General features: G+C 38.5%; 1 protein-coding gene across 2 annotated transcripts in view; it reads right to left on the reverse strand.

The window, feature by feature from the left end:
* Positions 1 to 25,047, reverse strand: part of KCNJ6 (potassium inwardly rectifying channel subfamily J member 6) — a 163,298-nt gene that overhangs the window by 39,981 nt on the left and 98,270 nt on the right. For both annotated transcript variants that reach the window (XM_040577507.1, XM_040577496.1), the window contains one exon: positions 6,225 to 7,145. In XM_040577507.1, the coding sequence (XP_040433441.1) occupies positions 6,225 to 7,122 (898 nt within the window). In that variant the 5' untranslated portion in view covers positions 7,123 to 7,145. The remainder of the gene's footprint in view (positions 1 to 6,224; positions 7,146 to 25,047) is intronic.

Below are 25,047 nucleotides of genomic sequence, written 5' to 3' on the forward strand. Positions count from 1 at the left end.
GTGTAAAATGTTTGCATAGTACAACATTATTCAGAGGATAAAGCTGTTAAACAAAATGTGTAATTCCTTTTCCCTGCCTTCCCTGAAAGTGATATAGACACTCACTCCAAAATTGTAGTTGAAATGCTCAAAATTAGCGCATATCTTTTCTCATGAACTTAACTCCTTGACTTCTTACCATGTTGCATTTTTTTTTAAACTAGTACTGTGAAATTGTAACTGCTCCATTTAGGTCTTATGGTCCCCTTCAACAAATGGTTTAATTTTTTCCGTCTTTAGAGGAAGCTTCCTGAAAGAAACTTCACAATGAAATTGGAGTGGTCTTCTTTGCGGACATTTGGAGCTCCAGCTCATGACCACTTATGCTAACAACCTCATTTTCTGTGTTAAAATTAATAACAATGAACTGTTTTATAATCAAGAAAAAAAAAAGAAAAAATAAGGAGAGCAAGGACTGTAAGAGAAAGAGATTGCTGGCAAATACTAGGGAAATGGGATATAGGACGAGCTGAACCTAGATGTCTAAGCCTAGCACCTAGCACCAAGAAATGTTAAGACAGAAGGAAAAAAAACCCTAAGAACTGGAGAGCTATTGTATTCTCATTCCTGAGATGGTGATGATCCAGCTTAGAATAGAAGTCATTTATTCCTAACCCTGTTTAAATTACATTTCAGTCAATGTACATTTGTCACATCTGGAGCACAATGATCTAATCTACTTTCACCAGTTACCTTGCAGAAACCCTTGGGTGTGAGAAATACTGATTCCTTTTCTACTTTCATCTACATACCCTTAAGAAGTAATTTTAGAGTGTAAACATCTCTTCTTTGAAGAGCAATAAAAAATTCTGGTGAAAAACTGTAACCCGAGCAAGGCTTATTTGGAGAGAGAGCAAAGTCTGCTGAGATGTTTTGAAAGGCTGGAACTGCTGACATACATATCAAAGGGAGGTATTTGTTAGGATTGGGCAAGGATAAGGGATAAATATGGCAATTCATTAAGGTGAAAGCGAAAAGACAATAAATCAGTCAGTCAAAGGGACTATAATGAAGAGCAGGAACAGCTTTATACAATGTTTTTCTAGTTGATAACATCATTTAATATATAAATAGCCATCTAATGCTTTCCACACACATTTTCCACAGCTGGCAAGTGTGTTTGTTTATGTATCTATAAGCCATTCTGCAGATACTGCTCTCAAGCTGCCTATGTGTCAGAATTATAAATGCACCCTATTGTAAGTTTATTTGTAGAATTAGCCATACAAACCTAAAGTTATATGCCCAGTTTTGTAGCTTTTTTTTTTTTGACAGTTATAAATGTGTTGATTTTTCTTTCTTTCTCAGATACTGTTTCATTTTTCATGTTTTTATTTTTAGTCAGAGGGAATCCCCAGAGTGTCATCTAGTGCACCCTACTGGCCAGGCACAACTTCACCAAGTTTGAGGGTCTTGCTGGTTAGAGTACTTTGAATTCTTGTTGTTACTTTAAAAATGTTACTTTCCTGAGTTGAAAAAGGTTCTTTTCTGTAATTTAGTGCAGCTTTAGAGGAGGGATTTGAACCATGTTGTTTACAAGTCAGGAACTGCATTACCACCAAGGCTACTGGCTGTTTGGGATTCTCCTCTCTCTTTTTTTTTTTTTTTTGGAAAATCCCTCTCCCTGAGTTTCTCTTTCTCTCTGTGCCTCTTGGTTTCTCTCATCTCACATATCTCGCTTTCCAATTTCAGCTCCCCAGATTCAAAGGACTTCCCATGTCCTTTTCTTTTTTTTTTTTACTTTCTTTCTTTTTTTTTTCTATGTATATTGGAATTACACCTTTGAAAGTCTCATTTAATTCTTTTCAAATGGTTCTTTTTTTTTTTTTTTTTTTTTTTTTTTTTTTTTTTAGTGTTCACAAGACCTCCCTCAGAAATAGATTTCACTTAAGCTTAAAAGGCTTAACAGTGTCAAGCCTGTTGTTAGGAAGCAGCTGTTAAATTATCATAAAACATGTTATTTGTAGATTTCTTTTTAAAATTTGAGACAAATAAATAAATTCTTCAAATCCAAGCTTTTGTGCATGCTGCTTAGGGGTGACAGGTTTCAGTATCTTTAAGCCTTATTTATTTATTTATTTATTTATTTAAGCCTTATTTATTTATTTATTTATTTTTGGTGGATCCAAGAAGAAAAATAATTTACTCAAATTCCATTACAATAAACCTACCTACATAGTCTAGCAAATCTCTTCATTTATCTCTAGAAAATAGCATGAAAGCAGTAATGATATTTACATATAAACCAAATATTTTAAATGGTAAATTTCCAATACTGCTGTACTGAGATTGGTGTTTCAGTCATATTCTTTCCTGTTAGTAGATTTGCATTTAGTGTTGCAGCTCTCCCATAAGAAGGGGAGGGATGCCAGAGTCTTGTTGTTTCAATGCCACAGCTGTATTCTGACACTAAAAGAAGCAAAAGTGCCTCAGAAACCACTTCCCTATTAAAGCTAGATGTTATTTTAGTTCTTGCAGAGTTAGTATTGATTCTTGCATCTCACTTGCACTCTACCTGCTGTTAGCATAGTAGGAAACGGAACAGGGGCTGTGAAAGCTGGAAATAACAGATATGTCCTTTAGATATGGTGACATTTGGTTGTACCTTTTTTCCCCAATCCTGAAGGCTTGTCATTTTCTTCACAGCTACCTGATGTACTTCACAGTGCTGGGCTGTGCAGAGCTGACCTCATCTCATAAAGTAGCATGGCCCTCCAAAATGAGAAGTGTGAGGTGCTGCATCTTCAGCTGAGCCACCAATACTCTGTGGTGGGGGCTGTAATAACGTGTTAGCTGTGAGCACTACAGAACAAGACCAGAAACACTCACCCATTGATATTATTATTATTATTATTTTTGTGCATTTGAGAGATACGTGTCAGTATCAGGAAAGCCACAGGAGTAAATATTTGCAACAGTATTATCCTCTGAACCCAGAGGGATGTTTTTGAAGGTTGTAAACAAATAAGGAAAACTGCATATTGAAAGGACCCATGTTTTTAAAACCAGTGTTGTTTTGAGTTCTTGTTGATATGGTATGAAGGAGTCAGACTGACATCATGTCTTGCTGGAAGTACCTTGGTGAAGCTTCTGCCCTCAGAGGAATCTTCATGGTACATTGAATGTGAATAGTGAAGGTGTATTTTCCCTGGGCTAATATTTTGATATCTGCCTTGGTAGAAACATATCTACTCCATTTCTCAGAACATCTCAGAAAGTATGGTGATGCCTCCAAGGGAAATTAAGGAGTCCTTGATTTGATCTTTCTTCTAAATTTTGGTTTGGTTAATTATTTCAATTTCCTTTCATAAGATGCATTATTCTTCATTTCCTGTCGTAACATGTAGTGGAGAGTTTACATGACACTACATAAGCACTTGTGTTTCATACTAGGTGTAGCTGTGCTTTTGGATCCCTTAAGGTGAAAACTATTATATAAGGATAAAATGATATCACTTGCTCAGTAAAACTTTAAACAGAATAATAACAATAATTAATAAAAATAATAGCAAATATTTATACTTAGCATTTTGCACTATGTTACTTCATTACTCATTAAAGAGATAAATGTTGCCAGAGTGGGGAAGCTCTGAAAACCGAGAAAGGATTATTTTCACTTGATCAGAATTGGTCACCAACCAAATGAAAAAAAATAATAGTGACTTTTCTGATGAATAGCGTAAGATAATGATATCCAGCTGTGTTTGTCCCATGTAAAACAATACTGAATGATATTGCTATAGCTAAGGTCGCAGATTCTTAACTTTAGCTTTAATATTTCTATATCCTATGACTTTGAGAAGTGTTGGAAGGTGTGATGTGTAGTATGTTGCTTGCTCTACAGGGTTGGAGATTGCTGCAATAAGCAACGTCTCCTGCTGCTCTCTCTCTACATTTGGTGTAAGAAGGAAAAGTGAATATATGATGGCCAAAATTTGCTTTCACTGTTTGCATGTGTAAATGGAAAATATTTGTAAAGATAAAAAATGAAAGTGTTGAGTTTTGGTGGAATGTTGGCCTGGTTGCACCTTCAGCAAAAGTAACACAATCATGTGGAAAAACACAAGTAACTACCACACAAACATGTTTTAGAAAATGTACTAACAATTATGACATTAGTCTTCGTGATGCCACAGTTAAGGGGCATTATACGGCACCCTTCCCTCATATTTCATGTTATATGCATGTTAAAGAGATGACCCAAATAGAACAAAATGCAGCAGCTGAGAATGGCAAATGTAGCTGCCTATCCAGCTGCAGAGTAACACCTTTACCCTGGTGTTTCTGAAACCTGTTTTCAACAGGTTTTCAAACCATTGTGTCCAGTCTCTTTATTACTATGGGCTTCTTCCAGACTTCTAGAATTTTAGCATAGCTTTGCCAGTTCAAGCGATCTGAGAGGTAACTTTCTTCAGTGAAAACTGTTAATGACTGAGTGGAAGATGGGGGTGAGTATCAGAGCATCAAAGGAGGGCATAGAGGTCTGTGTGATTATGCAGAGGTCAATAGGAGGTAGGGGTGGGAGGGTGAAATAGCGAAAAACTCCAAGGCTTAAGTGAGTATGGCTACATTGGATACACTGCAGAAGTCTTTTGATCTTATATGTATTTTCAGTGAGATGCCTTTTATACTTCTACTACTTGACAATCATTTTTCTGGAAAGCGTTGTTCAGTAAACCTGGAAATATCTACCATTCTTTGGGATGTCAAGTTCGTTTGACTGTAGTACAGAAATTTCAGAATGTTTCAGCTAAAAAACAGCAGTTTTCTCATCTTCTCATCCAAAGGTGATGCAGACCTTTGTGCCTACTGCATGTATCAGAAACAGTAAACATTTCATCTCTTTGATTTCTCTTCAGTGCCACCTATTTCCTGGAAAATGTGGAAGCTTTACATTTACTGCTTCAGATTCTCTGCCAAGTTCCTTTCATTTTTTTTTTTCTCCATTTTTGTCTCACACGTTTATTATATGGTGACAAATGCAGTTTTCTTCTGACACCACATAATAGATGTGTGAAACACACACACATGTTCTGGTAAGAGACTGCTCTTTATTTCCTGTCTCCAGTTGCAAAACATGAGTCAGGGTTAGGAAGGTCATACTTCTGTCAGAGAAGTGTAATCTGCATCCTTAAACTTTCCTAGCTTTTGTTACAGTAGTGGAGGAAAATGGCAAATCTAGTTCTATTTCTCTACTCAGTATTTCCTCCTCCTCAAGCATATTATTTCTTCATTTCCTAATCACCATTCCCTTGTATTGTTTATGTTTACTCAATTCAGAGATTGATGCTGTCATTAACAGGAAAAACATCCCTGCAGCTCCTAAATCAGCACTCTGACTGCAGTAGGTACAGCAGTTTGAGAGAAAGCATCCTCCTACTATTCTGGCTTTAATGCAAAGAAGAAACATTGCTTGTCCATTACTGTGAATTCCAAGCATTATTTTCTCTGCGTAGACTGACACCTGATGTTCTGCTGTATAATGGCAGTTAATGACCAAACAGCCTCCCTACAAGACTTTGGTGACATAATATGCCTTATTTGTATGTACCAGCTTTAAGTGTTCTGTACACTTCTGCAGTGTGTAGGGGGCCTCAGTGAAATACAAAATCAGAGAGATCTTTTGTGAACTGAAGTGAAACAAGCCCCAAGTTAAAAGTTAAAACAAAAACAAGCAAACAAACAAGCAAAAAGAGAAAACTGAACACATTATCACTTCTGACTGGATCCAAACAAACTAGGAATTTCATGTGGCAGGCAGTTATTCTGCAGTTACCCATGGGTGATTGGAAGCAGCAGGAACTATGGTACTTCCATGTTAATCATAAACAGAGTTTTGTAATGATATATTTTTTTTCTAAAGCATTTTATCCCACACGGTCCTAGTGGTTGAGTTGCTCCTGCAATAGAATGAGAAATAACTGGGTGACATGCTGTGAAAAATTTAGAAAATGAGAAATGCTATCCCATTTTCCAAACAGAGCAGAAACAACACTAATTTCATTAGGCAAGATGGAACAGACAATTAAACTGGGCATGCTTTTAATTTTGATGCTAACCAGATAACTGATGCCTTTTGCAAATGTAATGACTGTTGAAGTGATTCCTTTAAAGTGAAGCAAAACCACTGATTTTCCTTTCTAAAATTAAAGCATTTACCTTACACAAAGTATAAGAAATGTTACCTGTTGCCTCCACCATTCCTTCTAGGATTACAACAATTTCTAGCTCCTCTTTGGGCAACTGGGCTTTGGAAATCTCCCAGAAAGGACTCTGCTGGTTAATTTCATGGCTGATGATCAGTGGTGAAACCAAAAAGAGACGATCATCCCCTGTGTAATAACCTACGTTGATATCTGTCTGGTTGAGTGGTATAAATTCCCCCTCCTTTGTCTGTTTGGATTTGATCAACTTGGCTCGTATTGATGCCTCTACAATGTGTGAATTCCTAAGGTCTCCTACTCGGAACATCAGACACAGCTTTCCATCCCGCATGGAAATAACTGCATTTGTAGAAAAAACCAAGGTTTCTGCCCTCTTCTTGGGTTGGGATATTTTCACAAACATGCAGCCAACCATGAAAGCGTTGACGATAGAACCTAAAACAGACTGAACTAAAAGCAGAATAATTCCCTCGGGACACTTGTCCGTGATGACCCGGTAACCATACCCAATGGTGGTTTCTGTCTCGATTGAGAATAAAAAGGCTGAGACAAACCCATTGAGGTTGCTGACACATGGGGTCCACGTGCTGTCCCCTATATGATCCATATCTCCTCGCACGTAGGCGATTAGCCACCAGATCATTCCAAAGAAGAGCCAGGTCACTGTGTAAACCATGACAAAAATCAACAGGTTGAACCTCCACTTCAGATCGACTAAAGTAGTGAAGATGTCAGTCAAGTAACGGTAAGTCTCTCTGACATTCCCATGGTGGACGTTGCATTTCCCATCTTTCCTAACATACCTCTGGATTTTTCTCTTGGCACATTCTTTGTTTAGATTTTTTGGCAGATCCTCTCTAGCTTGTTTGGGTAACTTTGGCTGATGAATAGTGACAGGGCTCTCTATGTCCTGCTCCATTGAGTCTTCTTCCAGTACGTTAGCTGCCATTAAAAACAAACAAACAAGAAAAAGGCAGACATTATTTTTCTTATTATTTATCTAAATTAACAAAAAACTTCTTCCTGTATTACCAACACGATACCACTATGAATAAATAAAATTATCATCCTAGTTCTTTGGTCACCTATTAGATGCGAAATGCATAAGTCAAATGATGTTAAGCATCCTCAATTTATTGCTAAATAGAAATACTCTGAAGGAGAATGCTCTTCTTTCCTATCTATGAGGTCATCCTACAGTGTGTATATCTACACACATATTTAAATTATGCAAGATGTGTTCTAATAAATCTTTGTTCCCCTTATCCCCCTTATAGTTTAATAAATGAGCTTTTTTATGCACCAAGAAATATCTGGGAGACAGTAGATAGAAATGAGGAAATGGATTTGCTTGAGGGTTTCAGTCAAGATAAGCAGAGCAAATGAGCAACTGTTGAGGTATTTTTTCTACCAATTGCATTGCTGTGGGGAAAGTATTAAATAAGTTTAAGGATTTTCAAACAAAACAAAACAAAACAAAACAAAAACAAACAAACAAAACAAACCAAAAAACAAACAAACAAAGAAACAAAAAAAACCAGTAACCACAAACATTTTTTCAGCAAGAGCTAGTCCTATTCCTGTTGAAGGAAAGGTGGGCTTTGGTGCAATATATACCAAGACCAGTTCAAGCACATTTCTTCAGAAAATCAGTGTCTTGCTGATACCGAGACAGAGAACTGTGTGTCCTTCTCCCAGTAATGTAAAACATACAGTACTTCAGAACATGATTTCATTTGAATTCAGTATGCTTGTGGCCTTTAATTCAAGTGTACCTTTTTCTCTAATGACATGGGCCTACAGAGTGTTCCCCAGTATGTATCTTACAAGAATATAAAACCCAGAAACAACAGTAACTGCCTTTTTTCTTTTTGCTTCCCAGCATTTTGAGATAAATGGCTTCATTAGTTTATGAAGTTATGTTTATGTACAAGAGAGAAGAGTTTACTGAGGAGGAAAGTGGTCTAATCAAATGCATTTTGCTTGAAGACGAGGACCTGGTGAGGTCTTGGGTAATTGTTGTCTTTTTACTGGAAACCCTTCTGCACTCTGGGGCTCATTTCTGTGGGAATTTCTGCTCTTGAACTCTTAATTTTCTCCCTTCTGGATAGCTATTGTTCTATTGTCAGGCTGGGAAAGGAAAAGGCTCCTCCTTACTCTGCCTGGATGCCTAGCTCTGAACAAAATGACACTGATGTGATACTGTACTACCAGTTTATGGAGATGCCCTTGCTCAACAATCAAGATGTTGACATGCATGATGTCTATGCACCCTGCAATAGCCACTGTTTACAGTTACATCCTGTGCTAACTTCTGTGCAGGCTCTGCAGTGGGCTGCCCAGTCCTGCTACAGGTGATGACTCTCAAGCAGAGAGCCAGGCACAAGCATCTTGGTTTGGGGAAGTGCCTCATCTCCCTGAGCTCCTGTTGGCTCTGACCACCTTTGGCCCTGCTGGGAAATGAATGCATAAATCCACCAAAGCTCCGTCCTGACTCAGTGGTCACGTTTCTGGCACCCGATAGGCTTGGGTGTCTCTACTTTGCACTGTCCTGCGCAGTAGACCCAAACCCTTTCATGTGGACGATCTACTGGGGAAGGCCTGGACTCTTATCCAAAGAGGGGACTTGCTCAGGGGGCTGCTCTTGGTGGGTCAGTATGACTCGAACATTGTTTTGGTCTCTCACTCTTCACAGCAAGTATTATGTAGCAGACTGTCTGTGGAGTCTCATAGTATCTGTAGCTTTTTCAAGATGTGCAGATTTATCCCTGTGGAGGTAGATCACACGTTCCTGTAAAGTTTTAGGGGTGACTGAAGCACACAGAAAAAAAAAAGGAAAAAAAAAAAAAGAGGCAAAAAAGAAAAAAAAAAAAAAGGCTGTAGACTGGTTGTCTTTTTTCCTGGCCTGCTCCAGTGACAGCCAAGCCTCTGTTCAGCCCCATAGCCTGTGTTAAAAGAAAGGCATAGAAGCTGACAGTAGCATGGAACCTGGTAGCAATTCTGTGTTTTAAGACTGTATACTCCATCCTCTGCCACTTGTTCAGTTTGCCACTGTGTCTTAAGATAGCATTATTTTGGCTGATTGTAGTGGCAGCACTTGAAGTCATGTCCCAAACCAGTCAGTTCTGGAAACTTATCCCAGTTGGTGACAGTGTGCCTACTTGGATTATCACTAATGCTGTATAATGTATGACGAAATAAACACAACGAAAAGGCATTAAAGGAACCTTGTGAGGCAGACTTAAGCCAAAGCCGGAAAATTTGAAGTTAGGGCTTCACACTTTATACTTAACTCTATTGTGCCTAAGGAAATTTCAGTCCACAGGAGCTATCACATCGCTGCAGTAACAAACTCCTGAAATACTCATGAACAGCCTACAAAGGCTCTGGCTTTTTAAGCTTTAATGCTATGTATGTTAGATGAGTAAAGCTGGTTTAATGTGGTCCATTATGGTTCAGGCATTTTGAATATTTTGCTTTCCCCTCACTGTTAGAGGCTGGTGTGAGCACAGAGACAAGCAAGGTGCAGGTGTCCCCTGTTGTCTTTGAGTCTGTACCTGATACTAAAGGCAACTATAGCCTAGACCTAAGTGTATTAAAAACCTTAACAGGCCTGGGAGGGGAAACAGGTGCTGATTTTACTAGTGGCATCAGGAGAAATTTGAAGGGATGTACCCATCCCAGGGATGCCTTCCGGTCATATGCTGCACCCATCTAACCTGCTTTGCATAAGGTGTTTATTTCTTACAGAAGTACTTACTAGCAATGAAGCATGTTTTATTCAGACAACAAATTTTTCTCATGCTTTCCAAATGCTTTGTGCTGATGAAACCCATGTGCATCATAACCAGCATTACCTGCCTTTTATGGTACATGAGATGAGTGACAGAGCTAAGGGCCATGTTTTCTCAAGCAGCCATAGGTTTTGTAGCTGAAGCAAGGAGCTGCTGTGCTCCTAGCACATGTTGGTGGGCTGCCACTGTCACTGTAAGGGGTCTCCTAAAATCTGGGAATTTTCCTCAGACTTGAGAGGTGGCACCAGAGATGGATCCTGCCTGTATACATAAAAGGACAGCTAACAACCAAACCCAGTGACTTCATTTAACCTAAGTCTCTCTCAGTATATCATCTACCTAACAGTCTTGCAGACATTGTAATCTCCCTGGAGGCATTTGGCCATTTTGTAAACTCTTCAGGCTCTTTCCAGTGCTGCCACTTCTCAACTCTCAGGCTGTCTCTGAGAGGAAAAATTAAGACTAATTTTTAAATTCCTTTTTTTTTTTTTTTCCTTGTGTAAGATGCCTTTTTACTCTTTCCCTCACCCAAATGCCTCTATGATGAGACCCCAAAAACACCTGTATGGGGAGGTTTCTAGGTCAGAACTACAGCCCATCACTGGGTGGTCAGAGTTCTCATTCCAGAGTGAACCACGGGAGCAGCAAATCCTGAAGTAAGTGATCCAAGGAATGTGCATCTGTATGTTTCCATGGAAATGCTTGATGAATAAGTTTTAAACACATGGCACGATCCCTGTTCACCAGTGAGGCTGAGGAACTGCCACATATTGAGGGAGCCTTTGCCACAAAATGCTTTGACTAATTATATTTTTACTTGATATAAACCCAATTAGCTTATGCTGTTTATTTCATTTAATTTTCTTTTTGGTTATATAATGGCTGTCACGGTTCCAGGAACAAGGGAGTGAATAGCAGCTATCTCACTTGAGAGCTATTTTTACTCTCTCCATTTTTCTTCTTGACAAAAATATATACACATTATTAATCTGCACAGAAAAAAAAAAAGGTACTTTTGAACACTTCCCCCTCTCCCAGTAAATATTATGTTTGTCTGAACACCACAATGGCCAGGTATCAATACCATGCTAATTTAGCATATACTCTGTTCAAAATATCTGTTCCAGTGGGTCTCTCAGGCAAATACATGAAACACATGTGAGATTTCAGTGATTTGTTTTATTTTTCCAGCAAATAACAAGAAGGACTTCTCTGAAATATGTCCCTGAATAGTCCACTTGTGTTTCATCATAGCAGTACATACTGGCTGTGTCTATATCAGTTAATTAAATGTGCCCAGGCTTATTCTTTAACATGGAGGCTAAATGTGGTGGTACAGCCCAAATTTGTACTATTTCTCTCCCATTGTTTTCAAAGTAGGGTAGGCTTATTTAGTCTGCTCATTGTGAATGGTCCATGTCCCATGCTAATACCTGAAATGCAGCAAGGAACTGTGTGTACTCAGTACACAAAACCACAGCAGGGGTTTTCCTGGGAATTTTACCATACAGGCAGTGCTAAGGAGTGTTCTATTTTCTAGTAAAAATGCAACCAGTGATAGTGTTCCAGCCTTGTCTATTCTATGACAGCCTTGGAAAGGCACAATCCAATGTTTCCAATCACATATTTTTATTTAGAGTCTGTGGAAGGACATGAATCCAGTGTCAACAACAAACTATGAGCTGTACTTATGCTTTCATGACCTTCGTGGCTGTGAACACAACATATTACTATAATCGTTAAGTAATCGTTTTATAATCAGCAATGTAACTTTTTGTGTTTTGGTAGTCCTTCAGAGATCTTGTCATGATATTGTATAAGCGCAAACCAAAAGGAATCATGCAAAGAGCATACTCATCTAAATTTAATGCTCATAGCTTATTTTGACTGTAGGATGTCCTACAAAATAATTAGATGTTTCAACAGAGAATATTACAAATTGTAACTGACCATTTTGCAATAGAAGCTGATATAGGCAGTTCAGTGACAGTTTCACTGCAATTGAGTAGACTAATTTTATTTCTTCTAGCATAGTTGTAAACTGTTTGTGTGCAAATTTATTAAAAAATCTCTAATGAAAAAAAAATCATTTACGACCTACAAACTATTCTCATGGACTTTATCACACAGATACAAATGTTGTGCAGATGTAGTTTTGACTGTGATTTCTGTCTGCAAGTTGTTCCTCACTTTCCTGATAGGACAAGTGGAACTTTTAAATTAAGCAGATGTTTGCATTGATAAGGTCCAAGCTTGCCTTTTGTGAATAGTCTTCAGTGTTCACCTCTCATTTGCTGTGATCACAAGATTTCCTGACACTGAGCTCACCTATGGAATATTGACAGTACCAGGTGGATATTACTGTTCCCCATTGTCTCTGGAAGGCCATTAGTCTTTGGCACCAAGAGAAGTCATACATACTATTGCACACTACAGGAGATTTTCCACTATGTTCAATACTCTGGTCTAAGCCTAGGACTTTTTGTTTCTTTTCTTGCATGTGATGCAAGAAGTCAGACAGAGGAAGCAGAGAGGGAGCTTTTGAAATGTTTTGCCTGATCTCTGGTTTGTTTTAGTCACCATTTAAGAGCTTTGTAGAATCTCAGTCTGATGAGCATCGAGGGCACAAGAACAGATATTCTTGGAATAGAGGGGGATTTGCTTATTTGATGAACTCAGGCTGTATCCCTCTCAGTGAAAGCAGGTAATCTGTACTGTGAGACACTGTATCACCACTTGATATGAGGACAGAAAGACTTATTTACAGAAAAAAAAAATAGGAGCCTTTTGTAATCAGCTAACAATTGTAAGCAGTCATTATCAAAAATGCAGATTTTCCTCTGAAAAAGAAATAAATTAGGATCTGGTTCTGTGCTGTAGAAATCAATGAAAGATTGCCTATTCACTCAGCTGGGAACATTGTCTATTTCTCATTTTAAAATGTTGAACTATTCAATAAACACTGACTTGCCAAATTTCTTCAAGTGCCAAATTACTTATTTGCACCCGTAGGATCATAAATATAAATTCAGAGAGAGCATGAGTATGATTTAAATTTATTTCAGCTGCAATTTTCACTAGAAAATAAATGCAAATTGAAGTATATTTATAATTAGAAAAGTGGCTGTAAAGATGACACCTTGTTTTTTCACGCTACCTGCTTCATTAATGCCTTCTTACCCAACTCAGTAGAAATAAATTTCTACTATTTTCATTTCTTTTAAGCCTGTAGAGTTGCAAAAAAAATCAGTCTGAGTAACACTTTGCCTCTCCATAGTACGAACATTTTCATGAATTTCTAATTCTTGACCTTTTTATTATGGAGGATGAAAAACGATGCTGATACGTGAATTTAAAAAACATGATTCCATTTTTGGTAATCATTTGACCTTGTAGTTTTTATATTTGTTTCTAATGAATTTTGACATAAAATTTACCACTAAAGGCTCCAGAATGCTGTTTTTACATCTGCTTTGCTACATGTAGCTTCATTTAAAGCACAGGCAAGCCAAACATACTAGGCTGTGTTATGTGTGTGGTTAAGTATAAAAAGGCTACAGATTCTGAACCTGCAAAGATGTGTGGAGACAGTTAATTATCAACATCATTTGCCTTTCTTTAAGCTAGGAACCTCAAACTGGATTACGAAACTTGTTTACTACCTGAATTCTGAGTGCTTGGACTCAATGTTAATTCAGACTCATCTCTTGTGCAAATGCCTAGCATTAAAAATAGATTTCTAGTATAAGGAGAGTTTGCTGCTCCTTATTCTCCTAGAAGAAAATCCTGTTTGCCTTTGCTCTTGTCTGATTAGTCTAGTTATACATCATTTTTACGAGACTTTTGACTTCCAGAAAATCTCAAGCTGGAGTTCTGGACTATGTGAGGTTTTCCCTAAAAGTGTGTGGACCTACACAAATTACCTATTGTTTTTGACTTCAGCATATATGCTGGCCATTGACCCCCTTACATATGTAGTGACTAGAGCCAATCCAGGGTGTTTTCTGGGGGCCCAGTTCAGTGCAGTCTCAGTGCCATTATTTTGAGCAGGTTTAGCATATCTGTGGGTTATTGCTGATATCACAGATACAGTATGGCTTATGCCATGCTCTTATTCATCAAATTCCCCTGGACAGTGCAAGTCATGTTTGTCATTAACTATATGTTCAACTTAAAACTCCCTCTGATTCTGTGTAGCAGATGGTCTATCATCTTTATCTCGTGCTCACTATCTTTTCATGGCTACCCTTCCCACTTGTGTACCAATGGAAAAGTAGACACTGGAAAGCTACAAGGAAGGCACAATCAAGATGGCTGCTCATGATGAGTGTGCAAGGCTGGCATTAAAATCAGAGACTCTGGCATGCCACATATTCATAGCAACATACAAAGAAGTCAGAGGAGTACGCTACCTCTTTTGAAAAAAATCAGACCTCAGTCTCTCTTGCTACGGCGTTCTTGTCCCATCCATAGCCAATGCAGAGAATGGCCTCCTCAGAAGTTCCCTCTCTTCTGAGAAGGTGAGAAACATAGAAAGAAAGCATCTGTGCACTTGGAAAATGCGTGTGATCACCACATCTGCTGCAAGCAGTGGAGCAAGGTCAGTGGCAGAGGGAATGCAGGTGTCCCTGAATCATGCCACTGGGCTACAGGAGACCTTGTCTCATTTCTACTGTTTGCACGTGGTAAAGCTACTGACAACTGTTGTAGTAGAGATAATAGGGATCATTAATGATTCAGAGTGCTGACAGGCCTTAATAGCTGCAAAAGCTGGCCACATGTTTCCCTTCTGATGCCTCTGCTTCAGATGTATATCTCCCGGAATTTCTGTAAAGTGCCATTGTCTGTTGTGCCCCCTGAAGAGTTTCTTTTTACTAAACTACAGCTATTTCAGCTAGTTACTATCACATATGCTAATGCCAAAATTTTTACTTGTAAGTTCCAGTAGTTCTTCAGACATTTACTAAGAACTCACAGTTTCATTTCTGTGACTTGTACCAAGAAAAGGAGAAAGAATGAAGGAAGTATATTGACCTGAGTGTTAGTTTAAAACTTTGTGTTTACATGGTCTAACTGCTGGAAATTGAATAACAAAATTTAAAAAATGTCTTGAAATCATAGAACATTTTGGGTCAGAATGCGCCTCTAAATGTTTCTTGGCCAAACCCATGCTCTAGACTGGACCATCTTCAAAGTTGGATGATGGTACTCAAGGTCAAGGATAGGAGTTTCCAAAGCCTTTCTGGGCCCTATTCCAGTGCTGTATCCTTCACATTGGAAACATTTTTTCTTTGTATCTTATTGGAGTTCCCCTTGCTGTAACCTGTGCAGATTGATCCTTGTTTTTCCTGATGCACTTCTGAGAAGTCTGGCTTCATCTTATCTATAGCATCTTATCTATCTCATCTTATCTATTCATCTTATCTATAGCATCTCTTTTGCATCTTAGCTGTTGATTTTTTTTAGCTTCCAAGGAATTTCTGTGAGGGCTGCATGTATTTTCCTTACTGAATACATTGAAAAAGAAAATTCTCAAGTTTTTGATTAGAGATTGGGAGAATTAGTCCCTTCTTATGATTTTTTTCCATATTTTTTTTTCCCAACTGAAAATTCTAGAAACAAAAATTAACTGATCAGCTGGATATTTTGTATAGATAATTGACACATCTAATTCTGCAACTGTAATGTCACTGACATCTGTGGAGTTCTCCTGGTTATTTCTGGAAGCTGAAGTGTGAATAGGAGCTTGGCTGGCCTGTCCAGTGCTGATTATGCATATTGCTAAATATTAGCCTGCTGCCCATATTGGCTTCAGGCCATGCCAATAGTACTCTGAGACAATACACGGGAGTGGTTTGGGATTTGATAGTATGTGCCAGGTACTGTTCCCATTAGATAGCACAGGTGAGAATGTATCACGTTTGGCTTCTTTCACTCTCATTGTCCAACTCTATCCAAGCAGGCTTTGCTGCCTCAAGCATCTCCAGAGACCCTAATGCCATCATCTGCCTCAAGCAACACATAACCTTGGTGTGCAACATAGACTTCAGGACCAGGTGCCCTGCAGCATGATATGGGTGGTCCATACTCCTTGCTTGCAAGGTTGCAGAACAATTCCTGACCTTCTTTTGTTTAGCATAGTAGATGAGGGATCTGGAGCCTATTCTAGTATGTTAAATGTTTAGAAACGAGGGCAGGCAGCTATTGTACTGGTCAAAGTCTATTTGCCCAGTTAAGTCACTAGGGTGGAGATAAATAGACCCTTGCAGAAGGAATTGCAACCAACAGTTTTCCCACTTTCCTGTTGACAGGAGAAGTCAGCAGTTCCCTCTCCCTGTAGTTTTCTCTCCCAACTCTATCAGAGACAGTTTTTTTTTTTTTTTTTTTTCCCCCTGCAGTTCCTGAAGTAAGAGTGGTTTTACTCGAATCCTCATCCCTGGGACAGCTGTATACGTTTTTTTTTTTTTCCTGCATTGCTGAAAAACCTTGAGACAGCTCTGTGCCTGAATATTCATACAGCTTCTTCAGCAGGTGTTGGAACAATATTGACTGCTGCACAGACATACCCTGACAGCTCTCTTTTCTTTGATCAATGAACTATCATAAGTATAAGGCGTAGGAAGAATGGAGAAGAGTATTTTTGTCAGAAAGGAAGAACTTGATTCCATCAATATGCGGTACCAGTCCACTGAAGTCAGTAACTTATGCAGTGAAGTAAGCTTGCAGACCAAGTGCAGGAATTTATAGTACTTTCCTCTAGAAACAGGCAGAAGATACTATGTTATTGATCCAGATCTTGGATCTGATCAGCTTAGGTTTAGAGGATTGGAAACGAAATTGAGTGTTTAACTTTCCTCTGCAAAACATCACCTACACTGAGTAAACTTTTCCTAGATCAAGGCAACCTTCTGCTGGGGAGACAACGTGGTGTTGGTGCTGTGAGCAGTGTGTGTGTGTGCTGTGATACAAAGTGGATTGATTGCTACTTTGCAGCTGATTTTGCCTACCAGCAGCTTTCCAGAGAAGCAAGGGTTTGGGAGAACAGTGAGAAAGCCATTAGTGAAGATGAGATGTTTGTGTTAGAAAGAACTGTCACTTGCTATGTCTGCTTTTCCAAGAAATACGGACTGCAGAGAACAGAGTGACTTTGAAGTACAGATAACTGATTCCCTCCCCTTGTCCCCCAGATCTCAAAAGAAGAAAGAAAAAATGTTAAACACTCCCTTTCTTAAATTACGTTCTCTTTTTCCCCTCAGTTTACATCCAGCTGTACCCCAAACAGGCTGCCCCCAGGTCACAGACATTGCCTAAGTATATTGGTTTTCCTTCTGCTATTACTGTTAGATGAAGTTACAAAAAGTATTGGAAAGAGTGGGAAAAGTGAAACAGTCAAGAACTTATTTTGCTTTTTATCTGGTAATGGAGATTTCTTTCATTATAACTTCTTTGCAAGTCAAGGGAAGATTTCAGTGGCTTCTGCTTCTAGGCAACGTGTTTCAGAGGAGCAAAATATTCCTCCCTTACAAAAATCAGACAGGATTTTAATTTAACTTTTTTGCACACTTGAAAAAAATTACTAAGATTATTCTCATAGGTGGTAGGGAAACAAGGTTTTTGTGACTGCTGCTGTCTCTCATGGTGGTTACTTGGTTTATGTATGAAGCTTGTCTGTTGGTTAAGATGACATTGTTCATACAAACGGTATAACTTATAAACCCAAACTCTTCCATACAAATACTGCTGCACAAAAACTATCCTGGGGGCCTGCCACTTATCCCTCTTACAATCACTCAATTTATCTGAACAGATGCCATGTTCTTTCAATTTTTTACCGTGGTTTATACCGGGGCTCTGGCTGTTTTCTGTAAGCTAAATAATGCAACCATCAGTGGCTTCATCCACTTTTTCTGCCAAAAGAACTTGCAGTGAAATACAAATGTCAAGTTTCTTGCTACTGACTTCCCATTTCTACTTTGTGCAGTTTATAGACTGCAGAGAAAAAAAAAGAGAGAAATAAAGCTGGAAGTGACATTTAAAAAGACATTTAGGAAAAGAAATTAAAGAAAAAAATTCATAATTTGAGCTGGATCAATGTTTTGTTTCAGGTTGTGGCATTTTGATAACCTGGAAACAGTATGTGCAGAATAGTACATTAACTATATTTCCTAAGGAAATGATCCTTACCAATCACCTCTGTCTGGCCTCCTCCCAGTCACTTTTGAAACTTTAGCTGATATTTAAGTTTTTAGATCTCCTATAGATCTTCAGTTAGATTCTGAAAGGTAAGCATAGCAAAATTTGGAAGTATGTGGAGGTCTCAGGAATATTAAATTCCTACTGGTGTCATGAAAACAGACTGAGTTAACCACACTATCAGATGCCAAAGAATCTGTATGAGAGGGAGGTACAATAAATGGTGCTCCTAAAACTACCCTTTCACAGTCAAATATATTTTTCTCAGATAGCTATTTCCCACAATCTCCCTATGAAATATCTTCAAAAACTCTGCTTGGAGCCAGAAGGGACGTATGCTTTTGTTTTCAGACAGTGCAGTCATGGCCTGGATCTGACTAATGCCCATGTTTGATAGAAGGACTTTCCATGTTCAGTGACAGATTTGTTTAGATCAGAGTCCATAGCTTTGTCTCCAAAGAAAACTGTAGTGCAAGAAAATAAACCTGACTCAACTCATGCTTTTTTTTTTTTTTATTTAAGTCATTTAATTGAAGCAGAACAAAAGATTGAATGAACACATATTTAGTTTCAATCGAGACTTTTTCTTACCTTTGTTTATTTTGAAAGAAAAGCCACATGCACTTGCTGCAATGTGAAACAGCTGTACAGGATATTTTACTCTCATCTACATATGAATTTGTTAAAAACATATTCAGGCAAGTACAATCTCAGGTCCAACATGACTGAAAATATAAGCCAAAAACACACAAAAAATGTTTCCATGTCAACAAATAGCAACTCTTTATGTTGAAATAAACAATTCAGTGGTGTCTAAACTACCATTTACTATGTTATTTCTTTTAAGCTACATAATAAAGTACAAAGGTCTATAAACTTGTTTGAAAAGAAAGAATCAAAGGAGTTGCTTTAAAATTGCTATAACTGCTATTATCCTTTTATATATATATATATATATATATACATATATATAGGGAAGTAGGTAACAAAAAGGAACTATAAGCACCAAAATATTTTGTAAGATTAATTCAATTTAACCAACAGGAATTTCCAAAATATTTTGTGAAGGAAAAAACATCTAATTTCAGAGTTTCAAAACAGTGATATTGTTTGTGAAATTAATATTGAAGTCTAAGAGCATTTTAGCAACAGTTTTAGGATTCAGATTTTCACTCCTTTTTCACAGTAACTTTTTACCTAGCTTTAGGCAACAAATAAGGTTGTTAAGAAGGATTAAATAAATAAACTCAAAATGGAGGGATTATATCGAAGATTTTGTAATGCCAGTTTTGGTCTGGGTAAAGGTTTTCTTTTTGTTTTTGTTTCTTTTTTTCCCCTTTCCATTTTGTTAAAAAATACTTAAAAGACTTTTTATTATGTTCTTAATTTTTTATATATATATATATATTTTTTTTTCCAGTCTGACTGAAAGCTATTGATCATTCACCAGGGTTGCTTCCATGTTATGACTCTCTAAAAGTAATGTACTTTGAGGGTAACTTGAACCTTACTGAACAAACAGAAAGATTTGACAGTGCTGGGTTCTCCTGTTGTCCCAGCTGGCTAGAACACAACATGCAGTTTTTGCAAATCCATTAAGGAGTCTTAATGGCATTTGATTCTGGATGGCTGAATTTATAGTTTAATACAAAAATAAAATCCTAGTGTGGATTTAAATTTTCTTTCCACAGAATGTATGGGTCTTTCCAGAAAAGACTGAACTGGTATTATATTTTTTAAATAGTGGACATTTTGGATGGTACATTAGCCTTCAGCTAGCAAAGCCCATCTATCTTTATTGAAGCTAGTGAAGCTCAGCATGAGCACAAATAATTCAAAGCTTTAATAGCTTTGAGAGGTCTTGAGAGAAAAGAGTTGTTCTGCTTTTCGTATATCCCCTGATTTGTATAGGGAGAAAATTTGCCTATGAAATGTATGAGCTTTCTTTCAGGGATTTGCTCATAGACATCAGAAATACAGGTTGCTCTTGTTAGAACTACTACATGAAGCTATATGTTGGGATAAAATGTGAATTCTGTGTCTTTTGTAGTCAGGTACATGTAGTTGGACTCATTTAAAGAAATAGTTGTAAAAGAAGCTGACCTTTTTAAGAGAAAAGAGCTTCTGTGCAGTAAATAAAAGTATTGAGCCCACGGAAGAGAGCTTTTGATTAATGAATAGGCTGGTAACAAGAACACACTTCTTGTGCATCCAAAACCAAAATTAAATGGAAAACCGAGATGGTAGAAATAGAGCTTGGCTGCTTCAGATCTGCTTTCTGTGCATGAAATGAGTGGCACATTTGCAAACAAATTAGCTTGTGTGTTGGATAGGTTTCTGTTTTGCTTCTGTTTAAAACTAACTCAAAGCCCATTTGTGAGGCTGAGGCCAGCGGCAGAAGGGTAACGCTTTGCCAGGAATGATGCAGGGGTTCAGCTGCCCACTGTGGTGCCTGAGTCCCCTAGCAGCTCAAGCGCAATGGGAGCTCACCTGGCTGATCTAAAGGGTGTGACTGATGGCTTTGTAGGTGGCCAGGCTTTCTCAACAGGGACAGCAGCTACAGGAGAGGACTTTCAGTCAGGGCACGTAAAAGTGCACATGGATTCATTTTTAATGAAATAATAATAATAATAATTAAAAAAAAAACCTTTAAAGACCTTCCCCAGAGGTCTGATTCTGCTTTCCCAGTATGTGTGCTGATGTGGGAACATCAGTGAACGTGGATGTATCAGAAAGGAACGAGGATCCTGGGATGTCAGAGATGTGGGGGGAAAGTTGACAGGCAGAATGAAATGTCTGGGCACTGTCATGGGTATGTAAGGGATGCCGCCTCTGAGAGCACTAACAGAGGGGTTGGGGTTGCAGTGGGAGTTTTGGGGGAATGGACCACTAGGCTTATGTGTTCTTTCTTTCCTGGCATGGTAGGGCACTTCTTCTATTCTCCCAACTCTATAATGTATATATTTCTCTTTCTGAAGTCATTGACAAAACTCTGAGGTTAATGAGTGGTTCATAAGATGTGGACAGATGCTAAGAAAGATATTTTGTTTCTGTTCTGATTGGATGATTTTCCTGCACATGTAAATACCATGATGAGTTGACATCAGAGGTGATTGGACCTTACTTCATTGCTATAAAATGATTTCTGAGTTCAAATACAGAGACTTATTTTTTTCCTAGACTTGCTAGTTTCCAAGGAGATATCACCATGTAGATTGTCTACAAAGGTGGTAATTAGCCAGCAGCGAGCAAGATGGACACAGAGAACTTCTTGGCAAAAATCAAAATTTCAAAGCAGTTCTCTCTTTTAATGGGTAGTATGCAGAAGCAATCTGATCAGTTCTTTTCAGACTTTGAAAATATATCCTCATTTGCCTTCACAGTATGATTTTTGTACACAACTGTCTTTCAGATTGGTGACTGAACTGATAAAAGGAAAACGTACATAGATTGATTTGGATAGGATATTTTTCACGATATTTGGAAATAAAAAGTAGGATCTGATGAATTAGTCTGCCTGCCTATAAATAGAAATAGTTTGTATTTATAACTGAATGCTCTGAAAAGTCATAGGGCAGGGAGGAGTAAAGGCAGGTGCCATTCATAAAACATTTCTCTTTTTTATTTTATTTTTTTTAGTGTTAAACATGCATGGCCATTATATGGGGTGAGATTTGGATTTGCCTTTGAGTGAAGCAAACACAGGATATGGACTTGGGCTGTTTGCTTTTTTTTTGACTGGTGCCTACAACAGGTGTTGGGAGTGAGGAAGGGTGAAGGAGGGCTAAGAAAGGTATTAGCTTTTCCTAACTCTCTTGGGAATGCCACCCACATTTCCTTATTAATCTAACCTACAAGTATAGTACAGATTCTGTACATGATGGCTATACTTTCCAGCTTGGGAAAAAAAGTTAAAAAAATATGTAGTTGAAAAATATTTAGTGAGTTCGACCCATACAAACAGATTTTAAGCTAGAATACTTAAAACATCATTTGTCCTGTAAATAAGCTATTTGCCATAAAAATATCTTATAGCATATGTCTTGATGTGATTTTCAGGCACATCTAAGATGATGCTTAAAGAAAGGCTTTAGAAGAAAAGTTCTTTGAAATATTAATTGTGGAAAGGTCAGTGTGGCTGAGAGTTAGCATTAGCCAGACATAATGTGTGGGTAGAAGAGTGAAAAATATACCAGTTTAGTCTGACCATTTTATCATTATTAGTATAATTTTTTAAGGATCGGATTAAGATTTTGAGCTTGTCTCTGACTTTCACACCTCCCGTATATCCCAATATGGACCTTATTTGTGTTAGCAAATGCATATTTATTTCCATCTACACAGAATATGTGGGAGTCATGTGTGAAACGAATAATGAGGACTTGAGATACGTAGAATACAAAGCAATGAATATGTATTCAGGAAGAGTGGGGGAGACACATAGGAACCTCTTCCTTATCTGTATACAAACATATTTTTTTTTTCCATCAGATACTGAGCTCTGAAATGGTGACTAAAGCCTTTATTTTGGGGCTGTTACTCCTTCTGCAGTTTGTGCAGTTGGTACTTGGTTCTGAAAGGCCAGTGTATGAAGCTGCATTGGAAACATTTTTTTTTTTTTCTGATGCTTCTCCAAGCAGGCAACAGGGAGCAGCAGCAGAGCAAACATTTCCTTCTGCCTCATGTTTGTGGCTGTCAGCAGACTCGAGATAGTCCCCACTTTACTGCTTTCCTCTGAAACCCAAGAGCGCAGTGAGTTTGTAAATCAGCATTCCCAGAGAATCTGGAATGATCAGAAGCTCTAAAGGAAGATGGAAAAAGCACTCCTTTCCCCAGCCACAGCTGGCCTCTCTTCGTGGACAGGATCTGAAGGAGCAGGTAGGGCTTACCTGCTTACAAAAACTGGGCAGGAGGCCTGGATAAGAGTGTTATAATAATGCAATACAACAGAGATAATCTCACTCACAGACCTTCAGAAAGAGCAAGGAAATGCGTAATGACCCACACTGGTTGTGACTTGTGCAGGTACCAAGGAAGATGCAACCCCCCTTTCTCTGTTAACCTCCAGGCTGAGCTCTGAGCTGCAGAAGGAGCCGATGCCCTGAATAGCTGCAGGACTGTCCCCAGCATGCAACATGACAGGCACTACACCTTCACTGTGATAAAGTATTTATTACCACTGTCTTCTGTAGAGCAAGCTCTGCTAGCAACATCTGGCAAGCCATTAATGACAGCTGACTGTGATAAATGTCTGTTAGTTACAACTGATTTCAGCATTTCATGGCTGACCTGAGTGTAGGCAATAAAAGTGTAATACTGTTCACATGCAAATTAACTGCAAGTTCCTACTGCAGGGTTGCTGTGGCTAAATGGGCAACATTTTGGTTTTCATCTGTGATCTGTTTTAACAAACTGACTGACTTGCTTGCTTTCACCCCACCGCTCTTGCAATTACCTTTATTATTTGTTTTTATACTTAACATTATTGTATGACTTGTCTCTGTAAAGCCACCCTGTCAAATTGATAAAGAACATTGATTCTTCTCTCATTCTGTCTGTCCTCTCAGTACTGTTTAACATAATGTACTGATGTTATGGGTTCAGGCAAAATTAATAATAAGAGCTAAAAAAATGCAGATTAACACATGGGTTTTTGAAACACATGTTTGTTGGAGGCAGCAATGTATAATGTTATCTCCATGTCAGTAGGGAAAATGCAATGCTCGGTGCTGTTCACAAAATGCTCCCTTTCTTTGGCTGGCTGAACACGTTTAATTATCTGTGGCGTTATCCTAGGATCATTAACACAAAGGCAGCCTGGGATCCCCCCTAAGAGAAGTTATATTTTATTATATACATATATACATATATATATGTATATAAATACATATATAAATACATATATGTTATTTATTATGTATATTTTTTAATCAACAATTTCAGTGTGGAATTCCAGGGGACAAATTGTTCTGGGCATCAGATTCAGTGGCTTTAAAGGACCTTTTTGACCTTTTAATCAAAAGGACTCCTGGCTTTTTTTTTTTTTCTCCACCACCTCCTCATAAAGCCACCACTGCTTTCAGTCCTGTTTCATTCTCTTCCTACTTAAAAATGAAATGAAACTGATGGCCTCTGGTTAAGAAATTTTGAGCTGGAAAATAAGCTGATATTCATAGGAAGGAAGGTCTGTGCTCTGTTTTCATATGTAAAGCCAGGGCTAGTGACAATTATGCAGTGTGGAATCTGTGACCCGGCAAGGCACTTGGGGCTGGACCCGATATTGGCCTCAAGTCCTGTGCTACAGGATTAAGTGCTCAAAGTGTTTCCAGATTCAAAGGACAGGATGAACCTCCCGCTGCCACACTCTGTACCTGTGGCACCTTCACACTTTTGTCCAAGTGGCTCTTGCTGAATTGGGCCTGGTGCTTTTGCAGAAGACACACTGCCGGTGTGCTGGGGTTTGGCACTGAAAGCTGGGAGTCAGCAATTATCAGAAAGGGGGAGCCAAGCTCCTAGCTGTAGCACTCCTGGTTTGGGAGACCATTTTTTTACTTTTACAAAGCACAAGTGCAGAGGAGAAAGAATGTAAAAACTGTCTCTGTAACATGGTAAACTTTGTGAAGATTATTTCCCATGATTGAGGCTCTGCCAAACTCCATGCTGTGGGCTATCCAGGTGCTGGTAGGTGCTCCTGGGCTCACTGTGCCTTCTAATTTCAAGCAGTGGATGCATGGGGCAGGGAGGCTTGCAGGGGAGGACGAGTGGGAAGCTTCTTGCCCACAGGAGTAATGCATATAGGGGGTTTACACAGTGAGTGTACTTGGCAAGTGGCTGTTTTCCACTTGTATCTGGATGCT

The sequence above is a fragment of the Cygnus olor genome, chromosome 1 (genome assembly GCF_009769625.2).
Source record: "Cygnus olor isolate bCygOlo1 chromosome 1, bCygOlo1.pri.v2, whole genome shotgun sequence".
Taxonomy (NCBI): domain Eukaryota; kingdom Metazoa; phylum Chordata; class Aves; order Anseriformes; family Anatidae; genus Cygnus; species Cygnus olor.